A 27,825-nucleotide genomic window follows, 5' to 3' on the forward strand; every position below is an offset into this window, starting at 1 on the left:
TGCCCTGTATGCCTGGAGCCGGTTCCGTTTAGTGAACCGGAAGTTGGGAAGTTCTGCAGTAAGGAAGAAAAATGGCCGCAGAGGGGACCAGGTCTGTGCTGTTCGTGTGTCTGGGTAAGAAAGTGCTGTCTCCAACCTCCCTTTCCCTGCTCCATATTTGGGTTCTTCTGGATGAGAAGGAAGGTGTCTCTAGAGTCTCCATATTCTGGAACCTTGAGGTCGGAGACGTAGGTCTAGAGAATAAGCCATCCCCGCCATCCCCGCCATCCCCCTACTCTGATCCTGCCCTTTGGGGCATGCTCCTTCATCCCCTACCTATATACCCCTACTCCAGCCCTTCTCATTGATCCTTATTCCTTTCTCTTTCTAGCTGCTGAGGCTTATTTTGATCATATTAAGTATGGCTGTACAGTGTTTTGAAGGCTGACAATTTAACTTCTATTGCCCGATGTAGATCCTCAAAATGACCTATAAGCTGGCAGTACATGTACTCATCTCCCTTTACAGATGAAGAAACAGGCGCAGAGAAATTCAGTGACTCGCCCAACGCAGATCTGACCAGGCTGAGAAATCTTCAATTTCTCTATTGCTCCTGGTTGAAAATTAATTCTAAGCACGGCATCCAAAGCCTTCATTGCCCTATATACCCGTTCTGTTTTCTTATTATTCTCTATCCCCACCACAACCCTCCCAGCTTTCTTCCTTCCCTCCCTCCTCTCTATCCCCTATCTCTCCCTCTCTATGCCCCCTCTCTCACTTAAGCAAATTAGCCTGCTTTTTTCCAGTACACGACATTCCAAATGATACCCTCACAAGTGATTGTCAGTTTCTGTAATAAACTCCCTCTTCATCTCCGTTTTAGAATCGGTATTTTCCTTTAACGGAAAGCTTTTACATATCTGGCCTGATTTTAGTAGTTCGCATGCTTTCTTTCTTGATTGCACTCATATACTTTGTATTTATTTATTTCAGTACTTAATGTATCCATCTCCTTTCCCGTGTAAGCTCCTTGAGGGTAAAGATTGTTAATTTTTCTTTGCATTCTCATCAACTACAGCAAATGTATGCCACTATGTGGCAGTTATTACTTCATAAAATTTTGATGAGGTGTCCAAGACCACAGAGTCTGTATCTAAAGTAGAATTACAACCTGGGTCAACCTAATTTCAAGTCCATTATTTTTTCCTCTTTCTCCATAGGAAAAGAGACAGCTTTGCTATTACTTTGGCAAGATTTTATTTTCTTTCTTTTTGCCTTGCCTCACTTTGTGGTTATTGCTAAATAATAACCCTTGTCTCTTATGCCAGAGTGCTGTGGGGCCTTTAAAAAAAAAAAATCCAAAGAACTCTTTAAAGCATCTCCTGAAGAAAGTAGAGCCAGAGGGTAGTAGGTAAGATGTTATCAAGTTGTTGTTATTTTAAAGATTAAGACTACTGATTAAATCATTCACTTCACTTGAGTGTATTACTATTTTTAGTTCCAGCAAGTACTTTAGGCTGGCAAGAATATTACATGTTCTTCTGTTTGTGTAAGATAAATGCCAATCAAAAAAAAGGCAGCTCTTACTCTCTGAAACTACAGAGATATCTTTTATATCTTTTGTCCAAGATGTAAGCTGACTCTAGTTTGATTCTTCCCAGTGTCTTATCTTGAAGAACAGAGGTGAATTTACACATTAAACCATCTTAGAAAAATGTTGAGAATGTTGACATTTCAGAGCATTTTAAGAGTATATAAGAGTTTTTGAATATAATAATTATAGTGCTTTATAAAGTGTTAACCTAACATTACACTTGTGAGAAAAGTTGTACAAATAAGAATAAACCCATTTTTAAGATGATAAACTTCTTTGAAGTTTTAGTCTTAAGTTGGTCAGGTTCACACATTTATAACAAAATCAAGACTTGAACATGGTACTACTCTTATAGTCACTTAATAAACATTCATTAAACACTTTCACTGCTAGTAAGTACTAATGATACAAATTAAAAAAGAAAAACAGTTCCTGCCCTCAAAGAAGCTCATATTCTTAAAAAAATTTTTTTAAAAATAAAAACCCTTACTTTCCGTCTTGAAATCAATACTGTGTATTGGTTCCAAGGCAGAAGAGTGGCAAAGGCTAGGCAATGGGGGTCAAGTGACTTGCCCAGAGTCACACAGCTGGGAAGTGTCTGAGGCCAGATTTGAACCTAGGACCTCCCGTCTCTAGGCCTGACTCTCAATCCACTGAGCTACCCAGCTACCCCCAAAGAAGTTCATATTCTAATGGGTGAGACAGCATGTGACTTACCAGGTAATATAAGATATGTTATAGGAGCATATAAACACATAATAGACACGAGAGATTGAGAATGAAAAAGTGAGTGTCAGAGAGACACAGGCAGTGGATAGATGAAGGTAATCAAAGATAGGAAAGCACTAGCTGAGGGAATCAGTAAAGGCCTCCTTCAGAAAGTATCCCCATGAGTGGAAGTTGGAGAAATCAAGAAGCAGAGGTAAGGAGAAAACATTCCATTAATCCAGGACAACCAATGCAAAGGTACAGAGCTGGAGATATGGGAGTTTTGTGGCCAAGTCATAGAATAGAAGAAAGAGAGTAAAGTGTCAAAAGATTAATAAGGTGTTGTGAAGCATCTTAAATGCCCAAAAGAAGATATATTGGATCCTATGGGTAATAAAGAGCCGCTGATGTTAATGAGTGTGTATGTGCAGGAGGCTGAAGAGATCTGACCTGAGAATTTATTTTTCATATACTATATGAATTCCTACATCAAGGCCCTGGATTAGAAAGGCCTCAGTACCTATATATTAGAGAGAATTGATATACCTGAATTTTGAATCACAGACACTATCCAGTCTACAGATTTTTATAGTCCCTTTGCTCTTTGAAATCCTCAGGAATGTTTTCCTTTTAACAGAATCTGACTAGTCAACAAGGGAGACAATTATTCTCTTCCTACCTATGTTACCTGTGTAAGGAAGGCTGAGAATTTGATGGACTCCCTCCTCATTGACTATTTAACAATTAGAGATGTTGAGGGATGTTCAAGGGAGGGCCTGAATAATAAACTGAAACCATAGAGTTTATTATATCTGTCTATATTAAAGAGCTTTTTGGGGGCTTTGGTCATTTAAGGGGCCTTGTGAACTATTTTGGTTATAATGGTAGCTTAATCAATAAACTGCTATTATTACCCTAAGTCAGTCTCAAAATAATTTTAATTATAGCATTACCTTAAGGAAAATCTGTCAACTCAGAGGAGTATGGTTTGAAATGGGAAGAGACTTGAGTCAGGGAAACCAGTATGAAAGCTCTTAAAAATTGTACTTGCTAAAGGCTATGATAGCTGCGAACTGGGGGTGCTGGGGTGGTGGTGATGAATGTAAGAGCAGAGAAGAGATGTTGACAAGATAGAAAGGAGACTATTTAGCAAATGGACTACATATGTAGAGTGAATAAGAGTAAAAAGTCAAAGATATATTCAAGAAATGTAGTCAAGAAAGGAAACAGAAAAAAATTTGTCTATGTGGGGTGAGTAGAGATTTAGAAATCAAAGATGATAGAAGTCATAGATGTGAATGTGAATGACTGCAAGAATAGTGTTGCTTTGCACAGTAATAGGCAGGTTTGGAAGAGGGAAAGATTTTTTGGGGAAAGTTAATGAGTTCTGCTTTGGACATGTTGAGTTTACAAAACCTCTGGAATATACTGTTCAAGATGAACAAAATGCAGTTCATAATTCAGGATAGCAGCTCAGTGGAGAGACTCAGACTGGATATATAGATTTGGGAATCATGGTATCATCATGTGAGATATTGTAATGGGAAAAGAAGAGGGTTTAGGACAGTTTTGGGGAGATTGGAGGTTCAGAGAAGTTAGTTAATTTGGTCAAAGTCACAGACACTTGAACCAAGTCACTGACAAGTGCTGTCTACACTGTCCTCCTGTTTAGGAAGTCTTTAGTGACTTTAGCCTAGTGAAAGGTAAAGTATTATATACTGTATTTTTAATTAATATAAATTTTTTAAAATTCAAATTCAGATGAAAGGCTATCAAAGCAGAACTTTGATCTTTTACATAGAATAATTACTTTCCTTTTTTTTTTTTTAAACTCTTACCTTCCATCTAAGAATCAGTCCTCTGTATTGGTTCTCAGGCAGAGGAGCAATAAGGACTAGGCAATGGGGGTTAAGTGACTTGCCCAAGGACACATAGCTAGGACATTTTGAAGATAGATTAGAATGCATGATCTTCCATCTCTAAGCCTGACTCTATCCAATGAGCCATCTAGCTTGGCTGCCTGCTAATAATAGCACTTCTGTATTTGAAGATTCTTTAGTATAGAGGTTCTTAACCTTTTTTGGGTCATTGACCCTTTTTGCAGCTAGTGAAGTCAATAAGCTCCCTCTCAGACTACGCACAGTATACATATTTACAGATATGTGTGTACACACTAATAGTAGATTTAGAAGTAAGGTATTTAAGATTAATAAATAAATAGGTTTGCAAAAGGGTTTTTGCAAACTCTTGGGTCCTCAAACAGATTGGAGGGTGCAAGCAAGGTTTGGAACATAAGGCATGCGGGCATAGTTCTTTTGGTTGCAGTTAGGAACGTTGGCTGGCTGGAAAAACAGTTTGTCTGTGGCATTAACTGTGACTGGACTGTTTTCTGGTGGCTCTGACTATGTGTATTTCCTTAAGCTAAACAGACTGGAAACTCTGCTTTATTTTTCCACTGAGAAGAATTAAAGAATAGAGAAGAAAAGCTGAATCCCAGGAAGATCCTTGTGGTAGCCAAATCTTAAGCTGACTTTAAGATTTAGCTTGGACTCTTCCCAGGCCATCTTTGGTCTGAGAGAGATATTTGACCATCCTAAAGGTTTCTGGATCCTGTCTTCAGAAATCATCAAGAAGAAGGCAGTGAGTAAAGACAAACCTTTGCTTTGCTGGCAATTTGAGATTTCTCTCATTGCCAAGTAACTGGTAAGATATTTTTAGGCCCACCAAGGCCAATCTGTTTGGAGGCAAGGTATAGACAAATAAGTGATAAGTTTTCCCTTAGTGGTAAATTAGTCAGGTAATGGTTTTATTTAGGTTTTCATAGTTAGCTGGTAAGGAGAGAGTGTAATTTTAGAAGAACAGAAAGAAGGCTGGACCATGAAGTCCAATTGGGAAAGTTTAGAAACCTTAGTTTGACAGGGACTCCTTGTTTGTTATTTTTTTATATCTATTTTATAGAAATAAATATATTTTTATAGAAACCCTTGCTCTCCCATCTAGTTGTGTGTACTGGCCTAGTCAGGAGAGTGGCTGAGGCTTAATCATCAAAAGCCTCAGTACTAACCTCTCAGATTGAATTTATATTCTCAGTCTTGAACCTATTTATTCAACACACATATATAATATATTATACACATACAATTTTCCTCATGGACTTCCAAGTTGAGAACTCCTCTTTACAATGTTTTTTTCTCAAACATCTACATAAGCCTATTCTAGTCCTATAAAGCCATTTCTCTGTTTTGAGAAGAGATTATGAATAAACTTACTTGTAAGACAGAAGAGTTATTAGCTAATTAACTGAAAAGTTTCTGTCATCTTCATCAAGCTCACATAAGTTAGTTTATGAAACTGTTGACTCATTCATAGTAATAGTAAACTATGTCAGAAATAGAGATGTCAATACTTTTTTTAAATTTTTTAAATTTAAGTTCTTTATTATTATTAATGGGTCAAAGTGGCTAATTCTACTTTGGGACAGCTGTAATTGTTCAGCAACTTCCTGATATCAAAGCCAAATTTGCTTCCCTATAATTTTTTTTTAAACCCTTACCTTCCTTCTTGGAGTCAATACTGTATATTGGTTCCAAGGCAGAAGAGTGGTAAGGGCTAGGCAATGGGGGTCAAGTGACTTGCCCAGGGTCACACAGCTAGGAAGTATCCAAGAACAGATTTGAACCTAGGACCTCCCATCTCTAGGCTTGGCTCTCAATCCACTGAGCTATCCAGCTGCCCCCTCAATACTTTTTTTAGAGAAACCTAAATATCTGCTTTTAGTTTTTTTAATTGAATTTCAGACAGTTTAGAGATTCTTTGCATTTTTTTAAAGGAAATGTTTAATAGGGAAAAAATCAGTATGTCAGCTTCCAGGAGAAAACTTTAATATTTCTCCATAGGTCTTTCTACCTCTTTGGTTTCTATAATATATCAGACTTGCTTCCACATTATACAAGAGCTAGTCTCCTCTATGACCCTTATTTACAGTCACTAATAAATAATCCAGTGCAGTGATTGTTTATTCTACTTATAATTCATCCAATTAGCAGATCTTTAGTAAGGTACCTGCCTTGTGCTGACTAGCAAAGCAATGTAGATTCAATTCAATTCAACTCATTTTAAAATATATGCCATATGTTAGACTTTGTGCTAGGTTATAGGGCAGGAGTTCTTAACCCGGAATCTCTATTGTTGTAACTATTTCAGTTAAAATTGTTTTTTGTTAGTGCATGCATTTTATTTTATGGGTTTAAAAATATCCTGAGAAGTCCAGACAAGGCTGAAGAATCCGTGCCCTTCATATGAAAATAAGTAGAAAATAAAACAATATAGAGAAGAAGAGAATACTAACAGCTTGGAAGAATCTGAAAGGGTCTTATAGAGGAGGTGACCACTTGAGCCTGTAAAGGAGCTTGACATTCTAAGAAGCAGCACTTAAGTTCAGAGAGCATCCAGGTATGATAGTTTGCTTAGAGGCATTGGGGTGGGGCATATGTAGTTTATTATAATATGCAATTTTGCAAATAATATGCAAAATTAGAGCAGCAAGATTGTGACTAATAAGGCATCAGAGAACTCTTCATAAAAACATAAATAGTGGGAAGACCTGAGTGTGGAATCAAAGGATCCAGTATTTAATTCTTTTTTATTTATATATTTAATTCCTTATCAGCTGTGTGACCTTGGTTAAATCGCTTGATCTATGGGCTTCAGTTTCCTGGTCTATAAATGAAAGGGTTGGACCAGATGATTTTGAATTTATGACAAGAGACAAGAATTGCATAGATAGAAGGTATAGATAAGCTCTGATCTGCAGTTATTAAAAGAAGTGACCACACTAATGAGATCATCAATCCATAAATCTATTTAACAGGTATATCATTTTTAAGAGTATAAAGCACTTTACTGATATTCCCCTGGGGTAGGTAAGATTAAGTTGTTTGGTAGATTGATGATGAGTAAGTTTTAACATTAAAAATGGATTTATTACCCAGAAAAATTATTTCTTGCTCATAGTAGGCAATTTGATTGATAATGGGCATATGTTTTTAAAGTAATATGATTGTTAGTATTTTAGTGTGTGTAGGGGCACATGACCAAAAAAAGTTTGGAGATCACTGCATTAGACATGTAAGCTCCATGATGTTAAAAACTTGGTCTTGTGTCTGAATATTATGTCTCCTCCCACACAGTCCATAGTATTTTGCATTCAGTAGGCACTTAAATGTTTTTTGAATAGAATCTGATGGGAGTTCCTAAACTCTCCTCTTGTATGCTTCAAGTGCTTGTGATCATCAGATATTGTAGCATACTGGAATAACTTATGACAGTCATTATTATAGTTAAATTCATTAGTTATTTATTGAATACCAATATTGTGCAGAATCATTGTTTTGCACAATGGAACAGCAGAAGACAGTTTTGAAATATTTCTGTTTTTTAAAAGCTTGGTGCTTATGCATTCTTTGTGGTGGTAAAAAATTAGAAAATGAGGGGGTGGCTGAACAAATTGTGGTATCTGATTGATATGGAGTACTATTGTGCTAAAAGGAATGAACTAGAAGATTTCTATATGAACTGGAACGACCTCCAGGAATTGAGGCAGAGTGAAATGAGCAGAACCAGGAGAACATTATATACAAAGATTCTCATACATTATGGCACAATTGAATGTAATGGACTTCTCTACTAGCAGCAGTGCAATATTGATCCAGGACAATCCAGAGGAACTTATGAGAAGAAATGCTATCCATATGCAGAGAGAGAACTGTGGGAGTAGAAATGCAAAAGAAAAACATGATCAATTACGTGGTTCAATGGGGATGTGATTGGTATTTTGGCTTTAAAAGATCACTCTATTGCAGATGTGAATAATATGGAAATAGGTTTTGAACAGTGATACATATATAACCCAGTGGAATTGCTTGTCAGCTCCAGCAGGGGAGAGGGAAGAAGGGTGGGAAAAATCATGAATCATGTAACCATGGGAAAATATTCTAAATTAATTAATTAATTAGTAAAATTTTTTTAATTAAAAAAAGGAGTTAGATGTTAGCAGGGCCTTCCTAAGGAGCTCCAACCTGAGCCTATAGAGAGAATCGTGCATTACTATTCTTCATTTCTCAGCTATTCTGACACTTTAAGCAAGTCAATAAGGTTGGCATTTTTATTATTTTCTAGACAGTTCTCTGGAGACTTAATAAAGAACAAAAATTGACTTTTTCCCGTTTTTGATTAAATCTTTTCTTTCTTTTTTTTTTTTTTTTAATCGAACTGCTAGCTGGTACAGTGGATAGCGTGCCAGATCTGAAATCAGGAAGACTCATCATCCAGAATTAAAATTGGGCCTCAAATACTTACTAGCTGGGTGAACCTGGGCAAGTCACTTAACCCTGTTTGTCTCAGTTTTTTCAACTGTAAAATGAATTGGAGAAGAAAGTGACAAACCATTTTAGAGTCTTTGCTAAGAAAACCCCAAGTAGAACCATAGAGTTGGACATGACTGAACAACAGCAACAACAAAATTTTTTCTCTCTCATCTTCTTGCCCTACCCTGACTTATACCTGTAGGAAAAAGGAAAAATATCCCTTTAACAGGCAGTTAAGAAAAACAAATTCTCATATTGACTTTGCTCAAAATCATGTATTATATCCCCCCTATTTAGTCCTTCACTTCTCTTGGGAAGTGGGTAGTGTTTATTAGCCTTCTTGAATTGTGGGGATCATTGCATTGATCACAGCTCTTAAGTCTTTGAAAATTGTTAGTTTTTACATTTATTTTTAAAGTATAAATTTTAGTTCTATTATCTTCACTCAGAACCAGTTCATTTGCATTTTCTCAGATATCTCTGAAGTTCTCAATTATTGTACAATAGTATTCCATTACATTCATGTGCCTTAATTTATTCAACCATTGCTCAAATGATAGGTACCTCCTTAGTTTCCAGTTCTTTACTACTGCAGAAAGAATGATGAAGTAGATAAAGTATTTTCATATAAATGAAGGAACTTTTTTTTTCAAATCCTCTTTGGGCCTAATTGTAGTATCATTAAGTCAAATGGTATTCACAGTTGAATAATTTTTTGAATAAAGTTCCAGATTACTTTCCAAAAAAACTATGCCAGTTCACAGTTTCACCAACATGGCTGTACCAATCCACAGTGTCACTATTCACATGCCTATTTTCCCTTAGTTTCCAACATTTGAATATCTGACTTCTGGTCTCTTATTCCACCTAAATTACTTTCCCAGATTACCAATGATTTTCTAATTGTCACATCCAAAAGACTTCCCCCAATTCTTCTCAACCTCTGTGCAGTCTTTGACATTGTTGTTTACCTTCTTATCCATGACAGTCTTCTGGAGGTTTTTAGGACACCACCCCATCCTGGTTCTCCTGTCAGAATGCTCCTTGTAGGTTTTTTACTAGATCCTCATTCAGGTCACTTTAACTGTGAATGTCCTGGACCTTCCCTTCTCCCTCTCAGCTATTTCACTTGGTCATCTTGTCAGTTTCCATGGATTTAATTATCATCTCTATGCTCATGTTACAAAGTATACTTAACTAGTCTTTAGACCTCTACTGACCTCCAGTATCCAATCTCCAATTTCCTTTAAGACATTTTGAATTGATTGTCCAAGAACACATCTTAAAGCCAATGTATCCAAAAGTGAACTCATTATTTTTTCCTCTAAATTGATTACTTCTTCCTGTCCTCCCATCCTTTCCCCTTATATTCTTGTCAATTATGGTTTTCAGATATTCCAATAATTCTTAGATTATTATCTCTCTGGGATTTATTTTCCATGTCAGTTGTTTTTCCAATGAAATATTTTCTTATTTTTTTTCATTCTTTTGACTTTATTTTTTGATGTCTCATGGAGTCATTAGATTCCACTTGCCCAGTTCGAAAGTAAACTTTTGTACCTCTTTTTCCATAGGGCTGATTTAGCTTTTTTAGAAGTTCTTCTCTTCAGTGCATTTTTGTGTATTTTTTCCCAGTTAGGCATTTCTGCTTTTTAAAGAAGTTTTTCTCTTCAGTGGATTTTGATGCCTCCTTTATTATTTGGCCCATTCTGTTTTTTTTAAGGCATTATTTTTGCCTTTTCCTTTACCAAGCTATTGATTATTTTTACATGATTTCTTCTATCACTCATTTCTTTTCCCAATTTTTCTTCTACTTCTCATTGTTTTTCTAAGTCCTTTTTGAAATCCATTAATTTTTTGAGGACTTGAGCAATTCATATTTTTCTTAGAGGCTTTGAATGCAGCAGTATTAAATTTATTGTCTTCTGAGTTTGTATTTTGGCCTTCCCTGTCACCAAAATAGCTTCATGTGTTAGGTTCCTTTTTTTGTTATTTGCTCATTTTCTAGCCTTGTTCTTTTTTTTTAATTTAAGAAACTGTTAATGTTGGGCTCTATGACTGTGGTGAAAGGATCACTGTTCCAAGTGTCAGGTTCTTTGTGCAGCTGTTTTCTGAGCTGGCTTTGGGAATCTTACCTGTTTTCAGTTCTTCTGAGGTGGTATTATGTAAGGAGAGGTGTGTTTAATATTCTCCTGGCCTATGGTCTGATCTGTGAGTAATCACAAATATTCTTTTTCCCCCTTGGAATAATGACTAGGGTCCCCTGATGCCCTTTGGTATTTGCTAGTGCTCTTCCTCATCCTGATATTGGGCCCAAGGACTGTGACCTGGTTCTACAGTACAAAAATAATCTTGCACCCAGATGCAGGAAAGGAACCCTTGTAATCTCCTGATTAGGTATCCAACCCCCCCTTACCATTTGTGACAGAGAGCTCTGGAAGCCTTTGCTGCTTATCAGCTGCTTTGGTGCAGTGGGGTTAGTAAAGCCAGCTGCTTTGTATTTGACTTCCAATCTGGTACACTAGATCTTTCATGCTGTTCTTCTAAGTTGTTATAGGCTGAAAAATTAATTCACCCCATCTTTTCATGAGTTACTCTGTTCCAAAATTTATTTTAAGATATATCATAGTTTTTTGGAGGGTAATTTGGTATAGATCAAGTGTGTCTCTGAACCTTTTTTGCCATCTTAGCTCTATGCCCAAGTTATCTTTTTGAAAAAAAGGGGCCTCTTGAAAAAAGAGCTCTTATTTTTTCTAAAATAACTACTAAAAACACAATTTAGAAAGAAAAACGTTTGTGTGTTAAGGCAGTTTTGTTTAAATTTTTAAGAAAAGAGTCACCCCATGGTGGAACTTTCTTTTCCCTCTTAACATCTTTTAAAATTTTGGCCAGAGAAACCAGTGTGTTTTTACAATAATATAGAAATTCCCTGTGATTTGTACCTTCCATCCTATGCCATTACACAAGTGTACAAAAAACTTTCATCTTAATGGACTTTTTATAGAACTGAATAACAAGCTGGAAAATAGTTCTTTATATAAATGACCGTTTATGAAATAATATATAGGATGTCCAAATTGCCCGAGTCCAGTACAGTTCTAGTATATTTTGTTTTTTTAAAAAAGCATTAATTTTGGGTTCCAGATGATGGGCCACTTTATGTAAAGTGCACCCTAATTCCTGGGCCATGGCCATATATTTGTTGGGCCAGAGAAGGCAGCTAATTTCTGCCAGGACCTCATAGAGAATAGCAAGAGGCCCTAGAAGGGCAAGGATAGCCCAGGGGAGACTCAAGAACTGGCCCTGGGAAGGGAGAGGGTCAGGGTAGGGTCCCAAACCCCATTGTCTAGTTCCCCACCTTCAGTGAGCCCCTTTTGGTCTGGGACTTTGGACACTGGGAGGATGAGGGCAGTCAGGGGCTCTGGATTTCTGAGGCAAAGGAGGCATCATGAGGTTCCAACCTCCAACTTTGGTAGTCTGTGACAGAGGATGGAATGAATTAGGGTGATTGTGAGAGCCCAGACTGGTCATATCTCCTTCCATCATCATCCTTGGCCCCTTCCAGGCTAGTGAGAGAGGAACAATACTGTGATGGTGGTGAGAGGAAAAGAGGGAGAGAGAGAAAGAGAAGGGAAAGAGAGGGTGTGTGTGTGTGTGTGTGTGTGTGTGTGTGTGTGTGTGTGTGTGTGTGTGTGTGTGTGTGTTTGGGTTTGGTTTGGTACTAATTGGGGTTTATGTATTTTAATGTCTGTCTCATTGGGATGGGGTTGTCTGTATTGGGTGTGTGTGTGTGTATTTGGTACTTCATGGAGGTGATGTGGCTGTGTGTTTGGTACCAGTTAGGGGATAGGCATATGTGTCTTGTGGTTTTCACTGGCAACTAGGAAGGGAGAACAGAAAATTGAATTTGGATTCTTTCCCTGGAATTTTTGCAAAGTTTGCTTTTATAAGCTAAACAAATGCTTGGGAGGGAAGGCTTTCAGAAGGAGCCTCAACACTGGAACCTCACCAATGCTTTCTATCCCATTTGAGAAAAAATGAAAAAAGACTAAAAAACAAAACAAAACAAAAAACCTACCTATATTATCAGTGACTTCGGGTGGCACCAGTGTCTTCATAGAATAAGATTTTTTATCATTACATTTTGCAATTTACAGTTTGACAGAGTGCAACTGATTTTGAAAAAAAAGTTTGCTTTTTTTTCAAATTATCCTGTGTTGTCAAATATTTTTAGTTGATTAGATTTCATTCTGTCTATAATTAAAGCATTTATGCAAAGTAAACAGTAGTGTTTCCTCTCAGTAATGGCATTTAAGAATACTAGTGATAATATAATGGATTACATTTTGTGGATATGACTTTTTATTTTGTTTCTGTATTTTCGTTACTTAATCTGGGTTGTCTTTGTTTAGACTACTATACTTTGTTACATTTTAGCTTTTAAGTGTGTTTTTTTTCCTTTCAAACTATATATTTATCCATAGAAAAAGAATATCATTTTCACTTTTTAAAAACCTAGAGCACTAAAAATTTGACAGTTTATCTTATTAAAATGATCAGTAATTTCATTGATTATCACTTTAAATTTAGTCCTTGACATTTTCAGATGATTATGACAATTCTTAAATTTTTTCAAAGTACCAATTATTTTTTAGCCAAGTTATTTACTTCATAACAATACATTGAATGACATTAAGAAATATAATAGATATAAGAGGTAGATTGGTATTGGGTGGGGGAAGAGTGCTGGATTTATAATCAGAGAGACTTTTATTGGAATCTTGTCTTTGCCTCTGATTACTAGACAATCACTTAACCTCTCTTGAGTCTGTTTCTTTGTCTATAAAATAATGAGATTGGACTAGATGATTTCTGTAATCCCTTCTAGCTAAAGTATGATCCTTTGATTCTGGAACTTTTAATTTCCAAAGATTGTCTAATTTTGAATTTACTCATGTTTAAATGCAACAAGTCAAAATGATCAATTTGTTACTGATTTCACTGGCATGCATAATCTCAAAATTAATCTCATAGATACTGCCTTAAATTGTTTTGCATTCATCCCAGTTGGACTTGTGTGTTAATCTTGCTTATTTAAACTTTGATTTGAACTTTATTTTAAAACATCTCTATGTTTGAGATTTTTAGCAAAACATCAAATAACCTTGAAAATTTATTTGCACCATTCCTCCCCCCAATGGGCTGTGCACCCTTTTTTTCCTAAGGGCCAATGCTCTACAATTTGAAAAACTACTCTAATAGAAGATAAGTGGAGAATTTTGAAGTATAGCCTGAGAATTAGTCTGAGAATTACTTCTCTGAAGAAGAGCTGGCATTTGCAAAGCAAAATAAAATTCCATTTCACTTAATCATCAAAAGAAGAGAATCAAAGTAGAGAGGTGTAGATTATACAGACATTGCAACCTGAAAAGAACACAGAGGGGTAACTATAAATGTTTCCTGGATGAAACTTAGAAATGCTAACTCTTGTTCTTTAACGTGTGGCCTCAGTGCTAATAAACTTAACTGATAGTTTTTCCAATGTTAATTATGGGTCAAATATGTGGGTGGAATTGTAGCCAAAAACTAAACATGTAAATGTAGGATTTTCCAGGGTTATTATGGTATTTGACAGTAGTCCTGGATTGATTTGGTAGAGTGAAATAATCATTAGGAGTTGAGAGCTGGGTTCTAATTATGGCTCAGGCACTAAGTAGCCATATGATCTTTTTCCTCAGTAATTTTTAAGAGCCTAAAAGTATCAGGAAATCTGAAAGTTGGATTTGTTACTAGATGATATCTAAAGGTTTTTGCTAGCTCTAAAATTCTGTGACGCTGATTATTGATTCATCATTGTAATTTAGCTTATGTGATATATGATTTATTTGATGACAAATTGTTAGATAATCTCCAGGTATATAACTTTTGGAATGGAAAGATAACAATAGACATTCATATATATATAGTATTTTAAGCTTTGCAAAATGTGTTACATACTTGGCTTGTTTAAACCCCACAAAAACGCTACTCATCTTTATAACCTGGTTTCTAGGAATTCTTTGTAGGGAGTAATAGAACTAAGGGCTGCTTATACTTAATACCCTCTAAATCATTTTCATCCTGTCTTTTTGTTTTTAAAGGTAATATTTGTCGCTCACCTATAGCAGAAGCAGTTTTTAGAAAACTTGTAGCTGATCAAAATATTTCAGATAAGGTAAGTTTGCTACCAGTACCTTTTGAATATCTTTCATTTGTCATCCCATACAATATATCTTTTTGGGAAGGAAAATATGAAAAATTTTTTGTTTTTATTTTTTTTTCTCTCCTGTAGTGGAGCATAGACAGTGCAGCAACATCTACATATGAAATAGGAAACCCTCCTGATTATCGAGGGCAGAATTGCATGAAGAAACATGGCATTACCATGAATCATATTGCCAGGCAGGTACTGTACCTTAACTTCATTCAAAATGCATATGCATATGTTTTGTGTTACAGTGGATTACTGACAGTGCTGCTGTCTCTGACTGGAATGTGGGGCGTTCCCCAGATGCAAGAGCTAAAAACTGCCTAAGAAATCATGACATTAATACATCTCATAAAGCAAGACAGGTAGAAAAGATCTTGTTTAATTTTCAGTGTGGCTTGCTATCTATTTGCAGATGTTGCATAATGTTCATTTAAAGTCATACATTATTTGAAGACCATTTAACTTTAAATAAAACGATAAAGTAAATATGACTTTTGTAATAATTACATGATCTGGTCATTTTGTTTTCAATAATATGTAATGTATGAAGTGCATAAATATTAAGTAAACCATAAATTATATCTTGTTTGTGTTTTAGAAGTCTCTTATCACTTACTCATAAGTTCAGCACTAATTGTGGAGAATTCTTAAATAGAAACCAGGATCATACTTTTGCATACTAATATGTCTTTAAATTTTCATTGTGTATAGTTTCATTATACAAAGAAACAATTAAAAGTAACTTTTTGTTTCAGCCTTCAAACTACTTATTTGATACAAACTGAACCTTAAAAATGAGTATGTCAGGTAATGAAGTTGACATTTTGTAGGAATTTTAAATAATACTTGGCATGCTTAATAGAAAAAAACTATTGAACATAGTTTTACTTTGAATATCCTTATATTTCCTCTTAGCAAAATAAAAGTATGAGAAATCAATCATCCATATTTATTAGGTGCCTATTATGTGTCAGACACTATGATAAACATTATAATGGGTAATTGAGAAATTATCTTCACTACTAAAAAGGGAAGAAGAGAATCAAAATGTTTAGGTAGCAATGCCCATTTGATTCATTAGAGAAAAAAGAAAAACTACTAGAAAGATTAGAGATACAAATTTGCCCGAGTAGCTATACAAAAGAAGTACAGAATTTCTCTGCCGCCAGTTTGGTTGGGCATACAGGCATGGAGGGGGTAAGGGGCATGGCACATGGTCTGAGGCATGTAGTCTCTAAAAGGTTTGCCATTACTGGTCTATATTAATTATTGTATAAAGTAAATATAAAGACTTTCTAAAAGTTTGCATTAGATATGAAATCAAATGTTTAAAGAAAGCAAGAAAATTCTTCAGTTTGTCCTCAGAATTAATTAGTTCTCTTTCTCAAGGTAGGTAACATATTTTCATCATGAGTTCTTTGGAATTGCCTTGTATTATTGTATTGATCAAAGAAGCCAAGTTTTTCACAGTTGAAATTATTACATTGTTGCTATGCATAATGGTCTCCTGATTTTGCTCACTTTACTTTGTATCAGTTCACCTAAGTATTGCCATGTTTTTTTCTGAAACCATCCTTCTCATTATGTCTTATAGCACAGTACTACTCTACCATAAGCACATGCCCCGACTTGTTCAGTCATTCCTCAATTAAAGAGCAATCCCATAATTTCCAATTCTTTGTCAACTCTTAAAGTGTTAAAGACATACAAGTCTTTTGATCTCTTTGGGATACAGACCTAGTAGTAGTATTGCTGGGTCAAAGAGTACACATAGTTTTATAGCCTTTTAAGTGGTTCTAAATTGTTCTCCAGAGTATTTGGATCAGTTCACAACTCCACAATAGTTTATTAGTATAATTATTTTACCTCATTCTTCCATGTTTGTCATTTCTGATATTTCTGAGGTGGTACCTCATAGCTGTTCTAGTTTGCATTACTCTAAATCAATAGTGATTTAAGAGATTTTTTTTTTATATAACTATATATACCTTTGATTTCTTCTTCAGAAAAACTACCTGTTAGTATCCTTTGACTATTTTTCAATTGTAGAATAGATCTTAAATTTGAGAGATAGGCCTTTTTTAGTACTTAAATTTTAATGTTTTCCCCATTTTTTTATTGTCACGCAAAACACATTTTTATATAGGTCATTGTGGTAAAAGCAAAGTCATACATAATCAAAAACCCAAAATAAAAGCAAAGATACAGTGTTGTGAAAGACAACTTCAACAATTTTCTTTGGAGGTGGATAGTGTTCTCCATCATAAATCTAACAAAGTTTTTACAGATAATCATCATCCAATATTGCTATTATTATGTACAGTGTTCTCTCAGTTCTACTTATTTCAATCTGTATTAGTTCCTGCAAATCTTTGCAGCTTTTTCTGAAGTCATCTTGTTTATCATTTCTTAAAGCACAATAGTATTGCATTACCAGTATGTACCACAATTTGTTTAGCCATTCTCCAATTGATGGACATCCCTCAATTTCCAACTCTTTGCCACAACAAAAAGAGCTGCTACAAATATTTTTGTATAAGTATGTCCTTTGCCCTTTTTTATTATCTCTTTGGCATACAGACCTAATAGTGGCATTACTGGATCAAAGGGTATGCATAGTTTATAGCCCTTTGGTTTGCCCTCCAGGATGATTAGATCAGTTCACAACTCTACCAATAATGCATTAGTGTCTCAATTTTGCCACATCCTCTCCAATATTACCGTTTTTCCTTTACTGCCATATTGGCCAATCTGATAGATATGAGGCGGTTCCTCAGAGTTATTTTGCATTTCTCTAATCAAGAGTGATTTAGACCAAGGAGTCAATATACAGAAGTTAAGGGTTTAAAGGGAAAAAAAGCAAAAACCAAAAAGAGTGGTTTAGAACATTTTTTAATGTGATTATTGATGGCTTTGACTTCTTCAACTTAACATTGCTTGTTCATATCCTTTGACCAATTGTCAATTGGGGAATGGCTTGTGAAATAGGCCTTCAGCTGAGAAACTTGCTGTAATTTTTTTTTTTAAGGCAATGGGGGTCAAGTGAGTTGCCCAGGGTCACACAGCTGGGAAGTGTCTGAGGTCAGATTTGAACCTAGGTCCTCCCATCTCTAGGCCTGGCTCTCAATCCACTGAGCTATCCAGCTGCCTCCTGTAAAATTTTTTGATATTGCTCTGTTGTCTATGGAAATTTAGCAAAATGTAGTTTCCCTGATTGTCTCTTTTAATTATATTTCAAGCCCTCTACTCCTTTAATGTAGAAGTTGTTAAATCTTCTGTGATCTTGAACATGGCTCCATAGCATTTTATTTCTTTCTTTCTGGTTACTTGTAATAATTTTTCCTTGACTTAGGAACTCTGGAATTTGGTTGTAATATTCCTGTGAGTTTTCTTTTGAGATCTCTTTAAGGAGTGGATCAGTTGATTCTTTCAATTTTTCTATTTTACTTTCTGGTTCTAGGCTATCAGGTCAGTTTTGCAAGATAATTTCTTAAAATATGATGTTTAGGCATTTTTTTTAAAAAAATTTTTCCAGGTCATTTGCTTTTCCTATGAGATAATTAACATTTTTCCATGCTTTTGGCTTTTTTTTTTTCCCTTAATGTCTCATGGCATTCTTAGCTTCTACTTGCCCTATTCTAATTTTCAAGGAATTATTTTCTTCAGTGATTTTTTTTGTAGTTCTTTTTCCATTTGATCAATTTTGTTTTCTTCAGTGAATTGTTTTGTCTCTTTTGCTATTAGGCCAGTTTTCTTCAGTGAATTTCTCTGCTTTTACCACTAGGCCATTTCTGTTTTTTATAGTGTTATAATTTTCTTCAGTATATTTTGTGTGTGTGTGTGTGTGTGTGTGTGTGTGTGTGTGAGAGAGAGAGAGAGAGAGAGAGAGAGAGAGAGAGAGAGAGACTTTTTACCAACTTATTAATTCTCTTTTCATAATTTTATTTCATCTCATTTCTTTAGTTAATTCTTTTTTGGGTTTTGGTCTAATTAACAAGACTGCCTGCTATTTTTAGTTCTGTTTCTACTGATTCCCCCTCACTCTTTTTTCTTTTTTTTAAATAAATCTTTGTATCTTTTCTTTCAGGTTGTCCTTTGTTGATTTTGCCTTTCCTTTCTTTCCTGATGTTTTTAAGAAAGCTTTTGAGCATTTAATTTGTCATCATATTTGATAGGTACTATTTAAAAATTCCATAGAAACAAGTAAACTGATCCTGGGCTAGCACTTAACATTTCTGAATTTAGCTAAAGTGGAACTCTAATGAAATATAGAGTGCTTTGTTAGACCTATACTTGAAGTTTACTATCCTCACAGGCTAGTTTCCCCAAATATATATCTAGAAATTCTAAGATGAAAGTAAAACAGTCCTACCATCATGCAATTTATAATAAGCTCCTCTACTCAGAAATATACTATAATCTGTAATTGACTTCTATACTCAACAATCTTCACATGTTCCTAAGAGGAAGATGAAATGTAAAATCTTTGAACTATGGCTTCCAATACATATCAGTCTTATTTCATATTACTGCCCATCACACACTTGTTGAGTTCAACTTGTCTACTATTTATTAATTTATAACAAACCATCTCTTGTCTCTGAGCTTTGCATAGGTAGGCCACTCATGTCTGGAATCCACTCGCTCTTGATCTTTGCCTTATATTAACATAGCTCAGGTGCCACTTTTATACTAATTCTTTCTTGATTGCCATAGCAATGTTACTTTGTATATATTTGCATTTACTTATCTGTGTAAATATTCTTTCTACCTCAGTAGAATATAATTATCTTGAAGTCAGAAATTATTTCATTTTTGTTTTTGTGTTCCTGGAACCTCCACTGATTGGCTGAATTGAATTAATTACTAAGAAGCTAACATGAAAAAAATAGTCTTCATGTCTTCAATATAATATTTTAATACTTGTAATACCACTTAAGAACTCTACAGTAAATGGCAAACTTCATAATGCTCAAGAAAAAAAGATATATTTAACAAATTCTTGAGGTCCCTTTTATTGATTGTGCTCTGATTTCTGAAAGATTTCTTTTAATATGTTAATGAGTAATTCATATAAATGACAATTTGTGTACTGAGGAGCAAGACCACCAGATAAATGTGGTTGTTAAACCTTGTGTTTTTGACTTTTTATTCAATTCTAGATTACTAAAGAAGATTTCCTCACCTTTGATTATATACTCTGTATGGATGACAGCAATCTGAGGTAATCATGTTTTGTAACAATGATGTTTAAAAGTATTTCTATCTATGTTTAACACTAGTAAATAGGTCAGATGATACATTGCCAGCAGTGACTTAAGATCTTTGTTTTCTGTAAGATGGGGTCATAATGTACAGAGTATTATTTTCAAATTGTAACAAGCTCAGAGTAACTCAAAATTGGCAGATAGGCATATTTACAAGAAGATGCATGTTTAAGATAAGGAAAAGTTCAATTAGTCTGATTTAATTTGAAGAAAGGCAGGTTGTGTTACACTGCTTTATATAATAAGATTTATTCTGTATGTATTGAGGTTGCATAATGTTGATATAATGAGTCATGGGCATTGCAAATTCTCTCCCCCCTTTACCCAGTTTGTAACATGATTTAAGTTTGTCTTAATTGATAAAAGGAAATTTGACAGCTGCGTTTACTTTAGGGTTTTGTGTTAAAGAATGAACATTGAGACAATTTTAAAATCTTTACCACTACACAGATTATATCATCAAGCCAACAGTTGCTTTTTTAAAAATTAGGTCTTGTATTCTTTTAACATTTAAGGTAGAGGGAGCAGAATTGTTGAAATCTGTCTTGAAATATTAAATTGGACTGTTATAACATTACTATTTATGTGTAGTTAAAACATCATAGCAACACAGTTTAATATAGCAGAAATGAAAATATTCCATTTTTCTTAAGTTATAACCTTTATATTTAAGTCAAATGACATTTGAACTGATTTCTCCAAAATTTTTTATTTCCATTAACCTTAAATTACATCTTATTCAATTTATTGGTTATTCTAGGTTGGATAATTAAGACTTAAAATTCTGGCAATTGTTGTCTTAGGGCCAACCTAGCTAAGTTAGATGTGGCTCATTACCATTGGCTATCAGGTGGTGAATTGTTTTAGTAGAATTCATAAAATTTTCTCATAAAGAGAATACTTACATAAATGAAATCAAAGAACTTTTAAATATGTAATTTCATCTGTCATTCCTCTGTAATTTTCTAATGCTTATACATTTTCTCTTACATTCCAAAGTTTTAGCCATCTTTTAATATCTTCTTTAAGTCTTATTTTCTTTATGATACCTTAAATACTCCAATACATGCTAATCTCATACTTTTCTGAATTCTCATCAGTTATTAGTCATTTTGGCACCTAATCTTACTCAGCCTTTTATTTTTTGTTCTTTATCTGTGCACATCTTTTCCTTTTAGACATTATAAACTCTTTGAGGATAGTGATACTGTCCACACACACACACACACACACACACACACACATATTTCATCCATCCCCATGATTCCAGCTCACTAAACACAGAACTGACTTAGCTCAATTGGATTATTTTAGAATCTGGTAAATAATTCGTTAACAAGCAAGACAAACTCTGCTTTGGGTTTAAAACATTTGTGCTTTTTCCAGTTGAAGGTATTCAGAATTTACCTATGGAGAAGGTAAGGACACAAAGACAGTAAAATTAAGAAATTTAAAAGAATAGTTTAGAATTGAATAATTATATTTCAGAAGTTTCTTCAAGTCATTCAATTGGTAGACATTTATTAAGCATTTATTATATCCCTGCCAGTACACAAAGTGCTGGATATGCAAGAAAGACAAAAACAGTTCCCATACACATTCTAAACAGAAGTAAACAAAAAGAAAAAGATACATGCAAGTTATATACAAAATATATGCTAGTTAGTCATAGATAGGAAGGCATTAGCTATGGGTATCAAGAAAAGCCAACATATAAATAAGATTTGAACTGAGTTTTAAAGGAAGCCAAGGACACTCAGAAGTAGAGATGATGTGAGAGAACATTTCTGTTATGGGGTCAGCCAGCATAAATAGGCAGTTGGAAGATAGAGAGTGACATGTCAGAAGCAACAGGTAAGCCTCTGTAGCTTGATCATAAAGTTCATGGAGGGTAGTAAAAAGAACAGTGAAATGGTCAGATGGGACCAGTTGTGAAAGGATTTAAATACTAAAGTACTCTATTTTTTATTTATACTTGTGGGAAATAGGGGACTGTTGGAGTTTATTAGCTATAAAAAGGTGGTGGTGAGAGAGTCACTTTGATAGCCAGGTGCAAAATGGTTTGGAAAAAAATAGGCACTTGAGAAAGGGCCACCAGTTAGGAAACTTTTTATTAACTAAGCAAGAACTGTCTAGGGCCTATAAGATGGGGCCAAGTAATTGGAGAGAAAGGGGCTGTGTGTGTGAGATGTTGTAAAGGTAAAAATGATAAGATTTGACAACAGATTGAATGTAATGTGAGAATAATTGGCCTAAATATGCGTCTCTTGGACCAAGAGAAAACTTACCACAAAAATCTAGAGGGTCCAGAGGTTCTGGGTTCAAATTTAGTCTCAGACACATCCTAGCTGTGAGCCTGAGCAAAGTGGCTTAGAACTGATACTTTTGTATCATTTCTAAGACAGAGGGTAAGGATTTAATTTTTCATAAAAAGAGGGTAAGGATTTAATTTTTCATAAAAAGAATGGCCATTCTAAGTGTCGCCAAGTTTAGAAAGGCTTATCAGATTTACTGCAGGTTATTGAATTTCCCAGTCATAGCAACTTTCAGAGATTATCCTACTACGTTTTATAAACTGCTGTATTTCATCAGTCAAGAGTTCCAACACCAATGAATTTGGTGCAAAGAATTATGGGCACACATTCTAAAATGTTGAGTCGATTTGTGAATTTACTGTAAATATTGCCCTTATTATAAAATACCAAATTTATTCTTGGCTATTTTATACGAATCTTTAATTTTTATTCAGCTTTCAAAATGCATATTTAAATATCAGTTGCAGTATGATAATTTAAAGATTTACTAAATAAAACTAAATATTTCTGGTAACAATTTTATATTAAATAGATTTATTAATTTTTTTAAAGTAATTTTGTCAGTGTCAGAACTAAGGACTCTTGAGTCAAGAACATCCGAGTTCAAATCTGGCTTCAGGTGCTGGTTTCTTCATATATAAAAGGAGAAGAATAGTAACACTTGTCTCCTAGGGTAGTGGTGATCATATTGTTCAAATGATGATATTTGTAAAGTGTTTAGTATATAGTAACTTAGCACATAATAAGTATTATATAATGCTAGCTATTCGCTATCATTCTCTAAATGTACATACTTCTTTTGCATTGAGACTTGGTCCCAAAACTCTTCTATGCGATTGGTAAGAAAAAACTTACCTATATTCAAGTGTTTTTTTGTAGGGGGAAGTTTGTTACATGCAATCTCTCAGTTAATAGATATAGAAAAGCAACAGGGCAAACCAAAAGGCTTACCTATTATATTTTCATTTTAAATTTTATTTTCTTTTTAAAATCATATTGTATTATTCTGCCTGTAGTTAATCACTAAAGGTAGAAGTTATTTTATTTTCTCTTTTTCATAGTTGCTTTAAAATGAACATGACTATTTGGCCTTTTTTGTTCTGATATATGGAGCACATTGTCAGTATTTTCAAAAATAGCTTTGAGGTTATTAAGAATTTCAGGAAAGTGAAGTAATTTTTAAAAAATGGCAAATATTTTACAGTTTGAAAGAGGAAAGATTTCATTATGAATTTCAGTGGAAAGGAAAATGATTAAAATAAGAACTAAATATACTGAATTGCTTCTTATCCTATTAGATAGCGGATGTATATATTTAAGTAGATGATAAGTAGTATCTGATGAATTTAGTGTTTATGTTTAGAGAAGTGGTCACTAAGAAACACAAAGAAACACAAAGAAAAATATAATTGGAGGAGGAATGAAAAACATGCTAGAAGAAAATAACTAAAACTATATATTGGCATATTAACAATAAAAACCGATGACTAAGTGTAAAGTTAGAAAGGAGAATTAGAGAAAAATGAAACAATTCTAAAAGGTCATGAAGTGGAACAGACCTTAGAAGTCATGCAGTCAAATCCTTTTATTTCAGAAATGAGGAAACCAAGGCCCCAAGAAATTGATAATATTACATAGCATTTTATCTGTGGACCTCAGACTCCATATTCATTCAATTCTCACAGTTCTTCAGCAAGGAAAATATTTTAGTGAACAATTTTTTTTTTAAACCCTTAACTTCTGTGTATTGGCTCCTTGGTGGAAGAGTGGTAAGAGTGGGTAATGGGGGTCAAGTGACTTGCCCAGGGTCACAGCTGGGAAGTGTCTGAGGCCAGATTTGAACTTGTCTCTAGACCTGGCTATCAATCCACTGAGCTACCCAGCTGCCCCCTGAACAATTTTTTTAAAAGGCAATTTGCTTTAGTGATAGTGATATCCTTTCCTGGTATATTTAAACTATAGTTTAGTGTAGTGATGCCCTTTCCTGGTATATTTAAACTACTCAATATAAAAAAAGAAAAATATTACCAACTATAGTTTCAATTTGTTTAGAAAAATTTAACTTTTATGATATAGTTCATATAAGGAGATAATTGATTTGTTTTCCAAAAAGAAACTGAACAAGTTATAACTAATGAACTGAGTTTTCTAGATTTAAGTTTCAACTTATTTACATTAAAAAAAATTTAAATATAGTAAAGGATTTGAAATAATGACATGTAGGTATGCTGAAATAGGCCCAAATTTCTTCCTTAAATATACATTGTAAGATACGTTAAAGAATACTTTGGGGGAAAGTATAGTAAAGAAGCTGGAGAGTTTATAGTTGATGCAAAATCAAAAGATGGTTGCTGCAATTTCTTTAGCTGGGCTAGAACATTATTGAAATAGGACCTAAAAGTGATTATATTTTACTACCTGAGTAATGGAAAAGAAGGTCCAGATAGGTTCAAGAGTCCTTGCAAAGAATTATCATGACTTTTATTACATATTGTATTCGAAACAAAGAAAAGAATAAAACAAAGTTGAGTATAAAACCCTAGACGATTGCATAGAAAAACTGGGGGATATCGGTGGGGGGAATGGATATTTAATTGGTTGAAATGATTAGCCCAGTTTTTAATAGGTTATACTCTGGAATAAGGATATCTTAATTAGACAAGTTCTAGACAATTGGAAAAATGTCTTGGTAGAGAGATTCAAAAACACAGAGATATAATGAGACAGATTAGGGGAAGATTGCCTGAGAACAGATAAAAGTGGAGAATTATAAATAGGGATTGTTTTAAAAAAATATTTAAAAATAGGATTGATAAACCCTGTTGTGTGCAGATGCAAAGCATGGAATCCCTGCAAAGGTACAGGGAGAGCCTCACCCAGAATTCCAGGGGACCCCCCTGGAGAACTTTGGGTGAGGGGCAGTTGAGAAGGGTTGGAAAACCATTAATTGGTGGGATTGGATGTGAGCAGGTTTAAACCCCAAGTCAGGAGAATCAAGCAGAGTATCTGCTCACATCCACACAGGAGAAACCCCCAAGTCAGGAGAATCAAGCAGAGTGTCTGCTCACATCCAATCCCACCAATTAACTGTTTTCCAACCCTTCTCAACTGCCCCTCACCCAAAGTTCTCCAGTGGGGTCCCCTGGAATTCTGGGTGAGGCTCTCCCTGTACCTTTGCAGGGATTCCATGCTTTGCATCTGCACACAACAATCCTTTATATTAGGTACTTTAGTTAATAGATTTTAGAAGCAAGGAACCAATTCAGAGGACCTTTTAACATCTTTTTAAACTTTTTGCTTCTGTCTGTTAAATGAGCTTTCTCATTGTCCCATCATATTTGGTACAAAGGAAAGGGAGAATAGTTTGTGCCTTTCTATCTTTATTGAATATCATTGTTAACTTTTGTTCTTAAAAATCAGAATTTTTTTGTTTTATGTAGAATCTATTTTTTACATAGACTAATAGTAAGAATATAATAAAGTATTACAGGTTATACAACAGCTGGTATATTTCTTTTAGAGATTTTTACAGTTGTCTTAAGTGTTTGCTTCACTTTAAAACAAAGCTACTTTGGATTTTGATGTGAACATTTCACATAGCTCTAGCAGATAGGCACATTTAACTTGAAACTATAGGTTTAAAAACTCAAAGTTTATGTTTCAATTTTACAGAGATTTGAATAGGAAGGTTAATCAAGTTAAAAACAGCAAAGCTAAAATTGAACTTCTTGGAAGCTATGATCCACAAAAACAACTTATTATTGAAGATCCTTATTATGTAAGTACCATTTGTACTTTCTAACTTTAATTTTTCTTTTTCTGGATTTTAGGGAAGCAATCATGCTTTAAAATTTTTTATGTTTTTGTTTTGCCCTATTAAGTGACAAATTTGAAGCAACTGTACTTTAAACAGTTTTCTTTCCTTTTATGTTTTTAGGGAAATGACTCTGACTTTGAGACTGTGTATGAGCAGTGTATGAGGTGCTGCAAAGCATTTTTGGAAAAAGCTCATTAAGGTTCACATTTATTGCTAAAGGACAACAATGATTGACATCGACTTAAAAATGATGTATGTATATCAGTTGATGTGTGTTATTAAAGAGTAATAATGTACTACAGTTGGAGCCTTTGTTTTTTCAATTTATTTAATGTTCACATGTTCTAATTTTGAAAATTAAAATTATTCAATATTTTTGAAGCAAAAATTGATTATTTCATTTAATTTTCAAACTAGTCAGACCTAATTTGTTTCTCATTTAAAAAAATGAATGAATTAGATTGTGGAACAAACTAAAATTTGCATGGCAAAACTAAGAAACTTCCATAATGCAATCATTTATTAAGAATATTTAGTAAATCTGACTATGAGATTGCTTCATTTATGTCTAATTGGGATCTTTAACAGGTAAATGAAAACATTTACCTTTAGGTCCTGGAGTAGTAGAAAATACCTGAGGTCATTGTGAAAGTTTAAACTGCAGCAGTCTTTGATGAGTATAACTTAATGAAAAACAAATATTCTTTTTGTTCATCTTTACTATCTTTTAAAATTTGGGCGGTTTTTTTAAAATAAATGCAACCTCTGGCCTTAGGAATTTGTAATGTGAATTATATACAAATACATACTTTAAGGTGAAAAAATAATGTAGAGTACATAATTAATTTTTAGGATCTGATTAATCTCTTGACCTTTATATATGGTGCTCCAAAAGTGTTAGTACAAATTTTAAGCCATTAAAGCTTTTTGGACATGCTACATAAAACATATCAGAACTTTGTTTCAAAGAAAAGTCAGTTTATTTATCCTTTGACTAACATCTCCATCAAATTTTAGTTTTATAATAAATGAAGAATAACACTTTGCCATATTTTATCCATATCATTTAGACCGTGTTATTTGTCAGTTTGGGATAAATTATTTTGTTTTCAACATCACCTAAAACTCCAAATATACACATTTATGGATAATGAAATACACAACATTTGGGGTCAAAAGGAGCAATAATTTGCCATAATACATGGTTAAAATAACCATACCCAAAGAAATTTGGAGTGTGCTAGTAGATTTTTTTTCAATGTTTTAACAAATTTATGGGGTATGTATAATATCACTTTGAAGGGATTATACTTAATTCATTTGGAGACTCACAAAATTTAGTTGTTTTAAAAATAAACACATATATATGGAAATATATTGAGATATAGGTCTGGTTCCTATTTTTTATGTTGTGGAAGAAATGAAAAAGCAATTATAATTTTAAGAAATTTAACCTTTTGGGTGGTAATATGGATTGCAATATGTATGTACTGACCTGAAATTAGAAAGTAAAAAAATATAAATGAACAA

General features: G+C 34.0%; 1 protein-coding gene across 2 annotated transcripts; it reads left to right on the forward strand.

Annotated features, from left to right (window-relative positions):
* The first annotated feature begins 36 nt into the window (after positions 1-36).
* ACP1 (acid phosphatase 1) lies at positions 37-26,596 on the forward strand. Of its 2 annotated transcripts, none has more exons than XM_044660927.1 (6): positions 37-114; positions 14,787-14,860; positions 14,978-15,091; positions 20,059-20,120; positions 26,151-26,256; positions 26,416-26,596. In XM_044660927.1, the coding sequence occupies exons 1-6, from the start codon at positions 72-74 to the stop codon at positions 26,491-26,493; spliced, it is 477 nt and encodes a 158-aa protein (XP_044516862.1). In that variant the 5' UTR covers positions 37-71; the 3' UTR covers positions 26,494-26,596. The 2 variants fall into 2 exon arrangements, with proteins under 2 accessions (XP_044516862.1, XP_044516863.1); XM_044660928.1 differs by lacking the exon at positions 14,978-15,091 and adding an exon at positions 15,145-15,258.
* Positions 26,597-27,825: the final 1,229 nt, after the last annotated feature.

This window comes from Gracilinanus agilis, chromosome 2 (assembly GCF_016433145.1).
Source record: "Gracilinanus agilis isolate LMUSP501 chromosome 2, AgileGrace, whole genome shotgun sequence".
Taxonomy (NCBI): domain Eukaryota; kingdom Metazoa; phylum Chordata; class Mammalia; order Didelphimorphia; family Didelphidae; genus Gracilinanus; species Gracilinanus agilis.